The 12,478-nt window shown below is 46.0% G+C and overlaps 1 protein-coding gene and 1 non-coding gene across 6 annotated transcripts in view; both read right to left on the bottom strand.

Annotated features, from left to right (window-relative positions):
• Gabra5 (gamma-aminobutyric acid type A receptor subunit alpha5) overlaps positions 1 to 11,754 on the bottom strand; it is a 115,289-nt gene extending 103,535 nt beyond the window's left edge. The window contains exons 1-3 of one of the 5 annotated variants that reach the window (XM_032893502.1): positions 11,705 to 11,754; positions 10,183 to 10,242; positions 9,669 to 9,828 (exon numbers count right to left, since the gene is read on the bottom strand). Coding sequence is in view for 1 of the 5 variants with exons in the window: in XM_032893504.1 (XP_032749395.1) it covers positions 9,669 to 9,754 (86 nt within the window). In the remaining 4 variants the exon portion in view is untranslated. Of the gene's footprint in view, positions 1 to 9,668; positions 9,829 to 10,182; positions 10,243 to 10,873; positions 11,099 to 11,441; positions 11,569 to 11,704 lie in introns of those variants that run through there. The other 4 variants (XM_032893500.1, XM_032893504.1, XM_032893499.1 and 1 more) reach the window with 4 other exon arrangements.
• Positions 1,838 to 1,970, bottom strand: LOC116894989. The gene has a single exon (XR_004387180.1). It is a non-coding gene; the product is annotated as a small nucleolar RNA SNORA19 (small nucleolar RNA).
• Positions 11,755 to 12,478: the final 724 nt, after the last annotated feature.

The following is a 12,478-nucleotide window of genomic DNA, read 5'->3' as shown; positions in this document are numbered from 1 at the left end:
GATGGAGGGAGAGAATACTTAGAAAGACAACTAGAATAGGAGGTCATCTTTGGGATGAGCTAAAAACCTAGGACAATGGAAACTCCTAGGAACCTATGAGGGTGACCCCAGTAAAGACTCCTAGCAATGGAGCATATGTAGTCTGAACCTGCCTTTTTCCTGAACCAGGCAAGACTTCCAGTGGAGAGATTGGAGCATGAACCAAGGCAGAAAAGTGATTCTTAAGACTACAGAAATGCCTTTCAATATAGAACCCAAACCTGTGGGTGCTCAGGTCTCTTTCATAATTTGTGGGTTTCCACAGCATCTCCACACAGCCTCCCTTATACTTAAATGATCTCTAGACCTAGTTGTTCTGATGTTATTAAAGCATGTTATTTAGGGAATAGCAAAAAGAAAAGAGTTTATATGTTCTCAGTTACAGAGGCGACTTTTAATCAAATATGGAAAATATGTGGTCAAATCCACAGATGCAGAATTTGCAGGTATGTTGAGCCTGTATAGAACCAACCCAACTTGCTTTTAAAAACCACTCCCTTTTACATTTCCTTTCTAGTTTATATAGAAGGCACAAAGATTTGACCTGGTGATTCTGATGAGTTGAGTTTGACAAATAAATGACATAAATGAGCCTCGTTTTCTAGGCTGGTGAAAGCAGTGACACAGGACGGGGCAGGGGCTGGAGGGACACTGGTGAGTACTGCAGAGCTCTGAATGTACTGGAATCCCCATCATGGTGATCTAACTTCTGATTCTGATAAACTGAATTTAGGAACCACCATCTCGTGAAATCTGATCCACCAGCAGGCAGGCTTTCCAGGCAGTCTGTAAGTGAAATAAATTGTGCATGCCTTCAGCAAGAGTGAAATCTTCCAAGTACAGGAATCTTTCTCACTCAATGTCTCATTCCTGGCCTTTTCCAGGCATTAGCATCTCAGTTTCTGGCTCCTGGAGACGCGGGTTTAACTGATCACAGAGGGAAAAGGAAACAGTATTTTCGGAGCCTGACTCCTATCTGGAGATCTTCCTATGTGGTTCTGGTGGAAAGTGTGTGTTTTGGGTGTAAGATGCAGGCAAATCGACTGCCCCAGGGCCAGTAACATGGGCCCCTGCAGCCCTTGAGTCTTCAAATACTTCCTGGACAATGCCAGCAATGGGTTTCAATGAATGGTGTTTGAACCTGTGTCTCACTCTGGTGAGATCTAAGCACAGGTAGAAGGCAGAGTTGTCCCTGACATATTATGAACAATTTTCATACTAGAGAATTTCATAGAGTACGTGAAGGGCAGGAATCTAGTGTCACTTCACAAAGTATGAATGACAAGATAGGAACATAAGGGGGAGGGAGAACATGGACTCTGTCTAGGTTTGGAATGAAATGGCAACTGTCGTTTGCAGAAGAAGAGTAGGAGACCTCTGATACAAGCCAGCACTAGGGTGGCACTGCTCCTCAGTAAGAGAGTACTGTAAGTGGCCAGACACTCGGTAACAGACCACTGCAAGGGGCTAGCCTCTGAGTAACCAAAACAGCAAGGGGCTAGCATCTGGGTAACAAAGCATTGCAAACACCAGGCAGTGGATAATGAGGCACTGTTAGCACCAGGCAGTGGGTAACAGGGCACTGTAAGCACCAGGTGCTGGAAGGGGCCAGGCTCTAAGTTCACTCATCAATACCACAGAACTTTTAAAACTCAAAATTGTAACCTGAACCTAAGGAAACTAATCACATACAAGTCTATAAAACACTTTGAATGCCACGCTATACTTTTAAAATCTTCTTCAAGATAATGGAAACCTGCAGGGGTTTTTTTTTGTTTTGTTTTGTTTTGTTTTGTTTTTTTGTCTGAAGGGGACTGGTAGAACTACTATATGCAGTTACTCTGCTAATTAACCTTCAACTATTTGTATAGCACATAAGAAATAACACTGCTCACATATTCAAAAGAAAACCTGCAGTTTTTATTGACCAAGATCATGGTCTGCTTATAAATTACAGACTTGGGAGAAGTAAGATGGGAAAATAACTCAGGAGACAACAATGGTGACAAGAGATGGACACTCAAATGTCATTAGGTAGTTGTATTTCTTCTGGCCTTAAAAAAATTTTTGGGTTTTCCTCATGCTCACAGAGCTTCACCATGCTGCCCTTCAGTTACCCAAATCAAAGTCGTCTTCCTCAGGACCCTTTCTGCAGGTGCTCTGCTGCCTGGCTCATAATCCCAATGCTCATAACTGGAACTCTACAGGCTACAGCACCTACAAATTACCGTGCCCTTTGTTCCTCTTCTCAGAAAATTCACTGGAAAAACCGTATACATCACACACACACACACACACACACACACACACACACACACACCTCCCTTCCCTTCTCTTGCAGCCGCTCCTATCTAGATCCTGCCACCTATCACCTATAACTTTTGCTAAAGGCCAAGATGAAACTCTGAATGGGCAGATCCAAAAGTCAAGACCCATCACCCACCTTCATGGGCCCAGTAGTTACATTCAGCAGAAATGACTGTCTCCCTTCCTACAGAGCTTTCTCCTCTTGGTTTCTGAAAACTCTTTTCTTCAGGTTCTGGCTGTTGTGTGCATATTTGATGGTTTTGGTTGGTTGGTTGGTTGTTGTTTTGGTTTTTGAGACAAGGTTTCTCGTATAATAGCCTGATTCATTTTGTAGACCAGAGTGGCCTCCAACTCATAGAGATCCGCCTGTCTCTGCCTCCCAAGTGCTGGAATTAATGGTTTATTTTTATGACAGGGTTATGTTGTGCAGCTTGAACCTAAAATCTTGCTTGAATCCCTAAGTACTGCTGTGTCCTGCTGCACTCTTCTTTTTCCTCTTCTCTGAACCTCTCAGTCTTGTTTATACCCTCTTAAACTCATTAATGTCTATGCTCAGTTTCTATCAGTTCTCATGCCCAGTGTCTTTAAATCATGATGCAGCCCAGTCCTTTTCTGGCCTCTAGCTCCCCATCTCCAAAGGCCTGTCCTAGCTACTTGGATATGGATATGGCTTCTTCAAGGACTTATAAAGCACAAACGTCTTCTATCTTCTTCTCCATCTCAGTGATAAAAGAAAGAGTTGATGGAGTATCCTTGACCCTTAATCTTTCCGCGTGCCTATGTCATACTATCCACACATCCCACTCGTCAAAACAGATGTGTCCTGATGTGAATACCTCTTAACTGACCGCATACCACTTTCATCTCTCCTCTTCTTATCCCGGATTCCACTTAATTCTTTTTACTCTGCTCTAACAGGGGATGCAATGCTAAGGTCACTTCATTGCGACATCTAAATAGGACCATGTTTACTTAAAGCTACTCAATGAGGCCACTTGGTACAGTCTATGGTAGGAGGATTACATAACATCAACCATTCTCATGTCCAAAACAGTAAAATGGCTGTAGTTCAGTTGGTAAAGCGCTCACCTAACCTGCACAAAGCCCTAAGCTTGAACCTAGTCCTGCATAAACTGGACACCATGATACATGCAATCATCTCCCAAGTCAGGGATGGAGGTAAAATGATCAGAATTCCAAGTCCTTCCTTGGCTTCATAGAGAGTTCTTAACTAACATGGGCTATATGAGACCCTATCTTAAACCAATAATAAAACAAAAATACTAACAAACATAAAAATTCCACTCCCTCCATGTTACTCTCCAGGTAAAATTACCCAACATGGCAGGTTGTCCAAGATCTAAACCAGTTATTTCCATTACACTGTGATTATACCTCCTATGGATCTCTACCACCAATGCCAAGCTAGCTTCTGACTGCTTCCAATTCCTTGTATGGTGTTCTGCCATTATCACTGTTCCCCAACACTGGTTTGGTCTTCTCAACCATTAAAGCTGTTACTAAACCCCACTTCCCTCAGGTTCCTGCAGTAGCATCTGCTTCCATCGCATTCACTATCTCTTTCTGAATTGCTCTTTTAGTAACCACCATCGCTTCCCTGTTGCTTGTTCATTGCCTGACGTTTTCAAGTCTGAACACACTCTCATTGAAGCTAGGCCCTTAGCATCCATAATGGTGCCTAGCACACGGAAGGGGACACATTCATACTACTGTCAAAGCAGGGTGATAACTTCTACCACACTCAGGCAAGGGAGGCTGCTTGGCTCTACCCAAGTGATGGTCTTAATTGTGCTCAGGCCATGCCCAGGAACACTGCTTACCATCTGGATCACTAACCTGGTCTAGCATTTTGTATATCAATCAGTCTTGTGATGAAGGGTCCGTTATTATCCCCAGGTATAACATTCAGAAACTGAGCTGCAGGATGGTTAAGGAACTTCTGGCTCCATAGCAGGACCCACTATCAGCAAGACTCTGTATTTATCATTAGTGATCTTGGGGCAGAACCAAACTGATTGTGAACTGATGGAAAAATTCTTTTTTAAACTGAAAATCAATGCCTTATGTTGCTCTGACTTTTACATTCTGTCTGTTTTGGAAACAGCTTGTAAATATAGATAAGGTGGGGCTTTTCTACTCCCCACATGTGATGCTTCTCTATGCATTACCTGCCAGAAACTCACATCGTAGTGAGCTTGGCCTGGGCTGCTCAGGAGTGATCCGATTCATCTACTAGTTTAGGATATTCTTTTGTTTCTGACATATAAATTGCCTCTCTTGCCCTCTTCTTTTCTGCAGAGCCATAAATATTAGGACACGGTGAAGAGGCCTTTCTAATGGGAACTCTTACCCTGGCAGGCATCTAGGAGGCAAGGGGTGATTCCACCACTTTCATCAGCAAAAAGTGTGGACACAATTCAATAAGTTCTATAGCTGGGACTCTCCTTATGCACCAAGTGAGGACTTGGTGAGCATTGAACAGCATGGTTTAACAACATCATTCTGAAATTCATGCAATGCACCTATATGCCTGTTGGTAATTCTTGCTACTAGGAGAGTGAGCTTTGCTTTTTGTTTTAATTCTAATACGTCCCTTTGAAATCCACGACAATTAAAATGGGGGTTTTGTGCCATTGAATCTTCATGAACATCCAGATACACACAATCTGCGTGCACACACACACACACACACACACACACACACACACATACACACTCCCCTCTACCCAGAATCCAGCTAGTGAATCATCCTGGAGCTTAGGGCTATCTGTGCTCTCTGCTGTCCTGAGTGCTGTTTACTGAGCACGGGTGCATCAAACATCCTTAAAGTCAGCTTTATAAAGTCAAGAGTCTGGAAATAGGCCCTGCTTTCTGTCTTGTAAAACAAAGTTTGAGATGGCTTTCTAACTCCACTAAGGCGCTGTGCAGTTTCGCCTTCCTCCTCTCTGCCTGTCCCTCTCTGCAGCTTCCACGCAGAGCCATCAGAGCAGTTCTGTCCCTCCTAATTGGTTTGACTGCACTGCTACGGTGCTCTTACAAACATTATACTGACTGTGTGCCCTGAGCCTCGGGAACCTGCCACTCTGGAAAAGGATGAGTCTGTTATCTGAGGGTACGCAAGCCACCTTCGAGCTTCAAAAGATGTGATTCAGACATGCCTACGGCTCCAGTGAGAAGCAGCAACTGCCCTTGAGTATAGGAAGGAGGATGAAAAGGACCCTCTTTGTGGGACACAAGGCCAAGCTGGTGCACATGTACACAGAGAAAGATCTTTCTTCTTGTTTGTAAGAGCTTGCTTTTCATTGCCAATTTAAACATATTGTTTTCCAACATGTATTTGAATTGCAGCTCCACTGTAATAAAAATTAAAATACATTTTCCTTCCAATAAACAAATCTCTACTCTAATACCAGTAAGTGAATGGGATCTGGCATAACCTATTGAGCTGATAACCCTCAAATGTGCTTTGCAATTGTCACTGGCCTATCAAGTCTGATAAAGTATGATTTTCAATGTTGATAAGTTAATTCTAGTTTAAACTAATTTGGCAGCAATTAGATCCCGTAGTGTTTCAGTGCTAATTTTTCAATACTGTGCTGGTTTCATTAAAATAGCTGTAATGGCTTCAATAAGTCCATCTATTTGGATGGACCATAGCAAAGGCTGACTATAAGGCCTTGGTTCAGTTGTATGCTCTATCATTCACAATGTATAATAAAATTTAGAAAACTATTGAAAATGAACTCTTGGTGATTAAATTTGGAAAAAGATGTGGAGAAAGGCAAATAATTCTCTTGCTATTTTCAAAGCAAGTTTGCTTGAACTATCTTATGTAATCACCAAATACACTTCCCTCTTCACAAGTGCATCTTTTGTTGCTGAATGTGCAGGTTTTTACAAATGTGTTGTGTCAACTTGTACCTGTGCAGAACCTTGCATGTTGTTTCTTTCTCATTCTCTCCTGCCCTTTGCATAGAACTCCTTACTCCTGCCAGCTCTCAAGTCTCCTGGGCATACTTCGGAGCATCAGCAGTTCCGTGACTAAGTAGTGATCAAACCAGGACCTTTGTAACTTCCCTTTTCAACTTCCTTTGAAGTTCAATCACAGAAATCCTTTCTTTGGTGGAGGGAGGATAGGACAGAGAATTTGTTCAACTTGTTCTTTTCCCCAATTTCAGAGTACAGAAAAAGCCCAAAGTGGACAATACATTTCAGGTCCATATCCTCCCAGCTTCTAGATTGCTTTGACATATTTCAAAATTGTAGTCAGAGAAAAAAAAAAGCACAGGGTGAAACTGAGCAAAATGACACAGAGCGGTGCAGAGTGAGAAATGCCAGCAGGTGCTGAATGGGTAGAGCTCCCTGCTTAGATACGTATCCATCCCACTTTGCCAACTGCAGAATGGGGCTAATGACACTGAGCTCATAAGGAGGCTCCTGGGATTGACTTAAAACGTTATAATATTGGGTACTTTGCATTCTGTCAAGACCTAAAGTCAAGGAAATGTTATGAAATTGCCTGGGTTTCAACACAATTATTCCTACCTACAATTAATCTGAAAGCAAGCAGAACCTCATTTAAGAAGAAATAAGTGGGGGATTGATATGTCTTATGATGTGTTCAGTGTGCAGTGTGTTTTGCTGGTCTCCACAGTACTTGGTGTATAATTCCAATCATAAGATTATCTTCTTTTTATTAATTATGTTATTTATTTACATTCCATGCATCACTCCCCCTCAATGAGCCTCCCTATCACAGTTCCTCATCACATCCCCCCTCCATTGCCTCTGAGAAGGTGCTCCTCTTCTCCCCAAACCCCAGGCATCCCCCTTCCCTGGAGCCTCAAATCTCTGGATGATTGGGCTCATCTTCTCCCACTGAGGCCAGACAAGGCAGTCCTCTGCTATGCTTGGACCAGTCTGTGTGTCTTCTAATAGAAACAAGTTCAAATTCTTAAGAAATTTCCAAACCGAATGTGTTCTCTACAAGAGAATCTAGAGCCAGAAAATGAGAAATGATGTAAATGTCCCAAAGTAGGGAAATAGCTAATGTTGGCCCACTTTGCTCTGCTACAGTATCTATCCATGTTAAATTTCACACAGCCTAAAGAATTTGTAATTGGGGAAGGATAGGGCCAAAAATCAATAAAAAGCTGAATATGCAGAAGACAATACAGATATATACAGATGTATGCAGATATATACAATACACAGGAGAGCAGGCAGTGGTAGGAACCAGAAGGGAAAGTATGATAACCTGGGAGTTGGTACAAGTTCATAAACTAGTCTGCACCTCACACATTTCCTGCAGTTTGTAGGTATTGCTTTATAATAGACTCTAAAACAATGAAAATCTTTCTATCTGAAAGACTGATACCTTCTTCAACAGTTAATGCTTTTGAGAGATTGAGGGCTATCCTCAGACTTAGAATTTCCTTCCAGAAACTGACAAGCTCAATCTGCATTTTGTAGAAGACCTTGTAAAATCACACAAATAAGAAACTAACTAAACTCATACACATAACTTTCTACTTCAAACTTGTATCTACCAGAAAGTGTGATAGCTTTTCCTGCCTTATTCTATTCACAGTCAGAATTATTGTGCTAATCCTACAAACTGTACGTTACCAAGATAGCACAGCTCAGCATGGGCATCACTTTTAAAATGTCTCCCAGTATACATAGAATATCAGAAAACAAGCCAACTATTTTAATGTATTAATTTGCAGTGATGAATATTCATGAGACTTCATGCACAGACACCTTCCATTCAGAAAAGCAGTGGAGAAACTACAATTTATAGGATTTAATTAAAAAAAAAACTTGCAAGGAAAAGCCCTCATATAGTAGATTAAGAATCAAAGGTTCAGGGATAGGGAACATGTTTCCCCCACTTTAAGCAAGGCAAGAATAGCACCTAATAAGTAGGCCCTCACACATTGTTTATGGTGTGTCTTATAATCAATGGAACATACAACCTGCTAGACAGGCTTGGTTTCAGAACCAAAATCCCCAAGCATTTGACCTGAAAAACAAAAATGGACTCTAGAGCATATTCTGCACATGTGTATATGATAAATGCACAGGACTGGGAAACAGCCCACAAAGACACTTTTTTTTTCCTGGCAAGAAAAGATGTCCTTGCTGGGGAATGACATTTTCTGCCTGTTCTCTCGACATTCTCTGCCTTTCTGACCCTTCCAATTTGAACAGAGGAAGAGAGACAAAGAACAAGAGACGATGAGAGAAAACAGACAGAGACAGAAGCATACACATAGTGGCAACAGAGATAGATAGGAGGAAGATGAGGCAAGAGAGGAAAGAAGAAAGACACGAGAGGTATGAGAGAAGATGAGAGGAGATAGGAAAGACAGACTGACAAGACTTTCTCAGATACTCAGAATATATTGTAACTGCCCCAGGCACAAGTCAGAGCCCTCGAGGAGATTTTGTTCAGCAGAGTGGACCTGTGAACGCCTGCCAAGTAGCCTGTACACTGGCCATACGAATGGAAACAGGTGACTGTGCGCTGCGGTCCTTTTAAGTATCCCAAGTGTTCCCTTGGGAAAGAGCATTGGTAAACAGGAAGTCAAGCAGCACACTGTGTTCAGTGGGAGTACTTCAACCTGCAATCCTTTTGATTAGCCAGGACAATTTGGGGCAGCGAGGGACAGAGGAGAGAAGAGGGACATTGGTTGCCTTCTAACAGCATGCATCTTGAATGAGAGGGATTACTAGTGTGTTAAGGAAGGCTAGTATTAGTACAGAGACACTGAAGGCTCAAATGAGAGAGGTCGGGGAAACGACATTTCCAAAACCTCAGGCATGAGCCAGTCATAGTTTGTGATCTCTGTACTTGGCCCAGGCCAAGACTATTGTGGATCCCTTTCCATGACACATATACAGCACTAGCCTGGCTTGAAAAATAAAAAATAAAAAATCAGTGTCATAATGGACCCAAGGAGAGAATCAAAGTGTGGCACACTTGTCTAACACCAGCAGATGTCCTTAACACAAATGAACTTCTGAATCTCTTCCAACCCGAGTAGGAGGAAACAGCTTCCTTTAAACCATCTTCCGCTTCCACTTGCAAAACCCTCTTTCCTTTTGTCTAACTCATTTCCGAGACCCTGCACCAGGAACAGCTTTGTTCGGGAAGAGAGCATGGGTCAGGACATATTCACCACAAACCAGAAGGTGCAGGACTGCAGAGGTGGCAACCAGGGGCTGTCCTGTTCTACGGGCTTCACAACAGCACAGGTCCCCAACACCTCACAATAAAAGCACAGGGGACAACTTACCCAAAGTGACTGGATAAGGTCATGGAAATGCAGAAGACGAGGAGGGTTTTGGTCATGATAAATCTAGAGAGCATTCCATTGTCCATTCCCAGTAAGAATAATAGTTGAAGCAGATGAATTTGGAAGAAAAACCGTCCTTTCCTCCAACTTGATCTTGAAGCTGAAAGTGCACCAAGGGGAGAAGCACATGAACATGGATGTTCCCATCACTACAGCGAATCCAATCATGCTGCTGCCACAGTGAAGCCGACAAAGCCTGGAGCCTGGCCCTTGTTACCAGCAGACTGTGCCAGCACAGTTTGCACCACCTTCTCTGGGCAGCAAGGCGGTGTAAAAAGGTGACAGGACAGCTTTAGTCCACTTTTACAGAGTGCGCAGTCGTCCTAACAGACTGCTTGCATCCCTCGATAGTGTACTGTTTTAGCATGGCATAAATGACCCAGTTATTAACATAGGGCTTAAAGTTATCAATTGCATTTTGCATCTATCAAATCCACAAGTGAGATAGATTTACCTTTCTGAAATATTTGCCACACGTTCAAAGCCAGCAAGCTGCTTCTGGTTCTGCAAGGTGCTGAAAGTGTGTGGGAAGAGGGGGGAAAGGCACATGTCAGAAACACATCTACAGGATCGCAATGGTAGACTTGCCTGTGAGGGTCAGACTTTCTGGGTTGGCAACCTGCCCCCAGGACTACATGGCTTAATAATCACGACGCTTGGAAAATAATCTCTGTTCTTAGCTAGACTCTGGTTAGCGCAGTGGAAATCGAAGCAAGCACTGCCCCTGGGCCAGCAACAACCTTAGGGAAGGCACATAATATCTCAACATGCGCATAACGCAAATAGATGCTCAATGTACACTAGCAAGCCAGAGTTCCAAAAGAAACGCCTTTCTAAGGAGACCCCTCTTCCCCCCCCCAAAAAAAAGTCTAGAACTGAAGAAAGCACACAACAGGTACTTCCATCTCAGAGGAGAAGGCCCTCTGAGATTCCATTCAAGAAATAGAAAGCTGGCATGAGGTGGTCGCCTGGGCGAATCCTAGGGCTAGGCGCCCGTAGCCTGGCGAGTCTAGGAGGCGAGCACGCGGCGCCGCATGCGGGGGAAACCCGGGCGGTTCCTTTTGCCTCCCCTGAGCCCCCCGACTTCCCGATCCCCACCGCGAGACTGCTCTTCTGGGGGACCCCAGATCCCCGCGCGAGCTCACCAGTGCTGGCGCACAGCGCAGGTGGGATAAGGGGTGGCACTGCGGAGCCGCAGCCTCCGCCACCCCGCACCTGCTGCCGCTCCGCAGCGCCACCGGATACCTCTGGTGGTCCGGCCCTCAGGCTCTCGCCGAGCCCTCCAGACCTCCTTAGCCCCCTGAGCGGGCTGGCTGAGCGCTCGCCAGGCAGCGCCTTCCTCCTCTGCTGCGCGCGGTGCAGTGGCAGCGCAGCCAGAGCCCGGCCTCGAGCAACCCGCGCGACAGGCGCGCGACACCAAGTGGGGCCCGCGCCCACCGCGCGCCCCTGCTATCGGGCGGGAGCCTCCTTCCAGGCGGGCGAGCTCCGCGACGGTGGCAGGCAGCCGCTATCTGCTGTCTACCGCGAACCGGGAGGCGCTGCGCCCGGAGCCCCGTCCAGCCGCGCCACCGGATCCCCTGCCCTCCGTGCTGGTGGCCTCCGCAGTCTCCGGGCAAAGTTTGCGCTGCGGGATCCGCGAGCGCCCAACTGCTCTGCGCTCCTCCGGGTCCTGAGGCCCGGGTGCCCGCAACGGTGGCCGCCGCAGCTCCTTACCCTACGCCGGCTAGCGAGCCGTCGGCGAGGGCGCATCCTGCTTCGCCGCCGCCCGCTGTCCCTGCGGCGGGCGCGGTGGGCCGGTGCGGCGTCACCGCCCCATACTGCCGGCGTGAACTTGCCCGGCGCTCGGCGCCGTGCAGTCCGGGAGCCCCGCGCTCCCGCCGCCGCCCTGCGGCTCTGCTTCGCGCCGGGCCTGAGGCCGCGCGCTGCCCGGCTGCAGATTCCCCCAGCGCCCCCGGCGGACTCGCGCTCGCTCTCACCTCTCCAAAGCGCCACATGTCGTCTCTGGGTTTTAGGAACGTCCCTCTGCCTAGGCGCCCGGTAGAGGCCGCCAGACTCTCACCAAATGCCCGGCCCCCGGCCCCCGCTCAGTCCAGGGAGGGCATGGGAGCTACTGTCTGACCCGCTTCGGGGAAGACCATGTTTCTGCTGAAGTTGCTTGTGGGCATTGGAAGCATATTTGGTCCCCCCCCCCTTAGAATAACCGCTAGTCACCTTTTAGGACAGAGGAGAAAAGGTGTGGAGACTGGCAGCAGCGTCTGTAACCTAGGTGGATGCTTATGTCAGGTAGGATGGCCAGCACTTTCTGTTCTTCCTCAGTCCTCAGGAGCAACCTTGGATTTACCCAGCCATTCTATTCAGAAGGAAACTGGTGCAAGAGAAGCTGGTCATTTAATTCACGGATAGTAATCATTGCTGGAGCTTATAATGAAACCCTTTCACAATAGCAGGGCATGTTTAAGGGGTTACTGAAGACTCATTCCTTGACAAGCTATAGAATCCTTAGTGCAGAGACAGGGTATGGGGTCACAGATTTAAAAGTAGGTCACAGGCAATGCAAGGCTTTCCGGTGACCCTCTCGGCCTGGAAGGAAGACATCACCTCTGCGGGCACATGCGGTTGATCAACGTGTTGGTCCAATGTCAGTAGCATAATTTCTGCGAGGCAAGGGCAGCCAGGACCAATTAGCACTGGGCAGAAAGAGGCCCTTGCAAATGCTACACAAACTGGACGCTGAGGCTCCTTGACTGCAG

This window comes from Rattus rattus, chromosome 2 (assembly GCF_011064425.1).
Source record: "Rattus rattus isolate New Zealand chromosome 2, Rrattus_CSIRO_v1, whole genome shotgun sequence".
Classification (NCBI taxonomy): Eukaryota; Metazoa; Chordata; class Mammalia; order Rodentia; family Muridae; genus Rattus; species Rattus rattus.
This window is presented reverse-complemented; position numbering and strand designations above follow the sequence as displayed.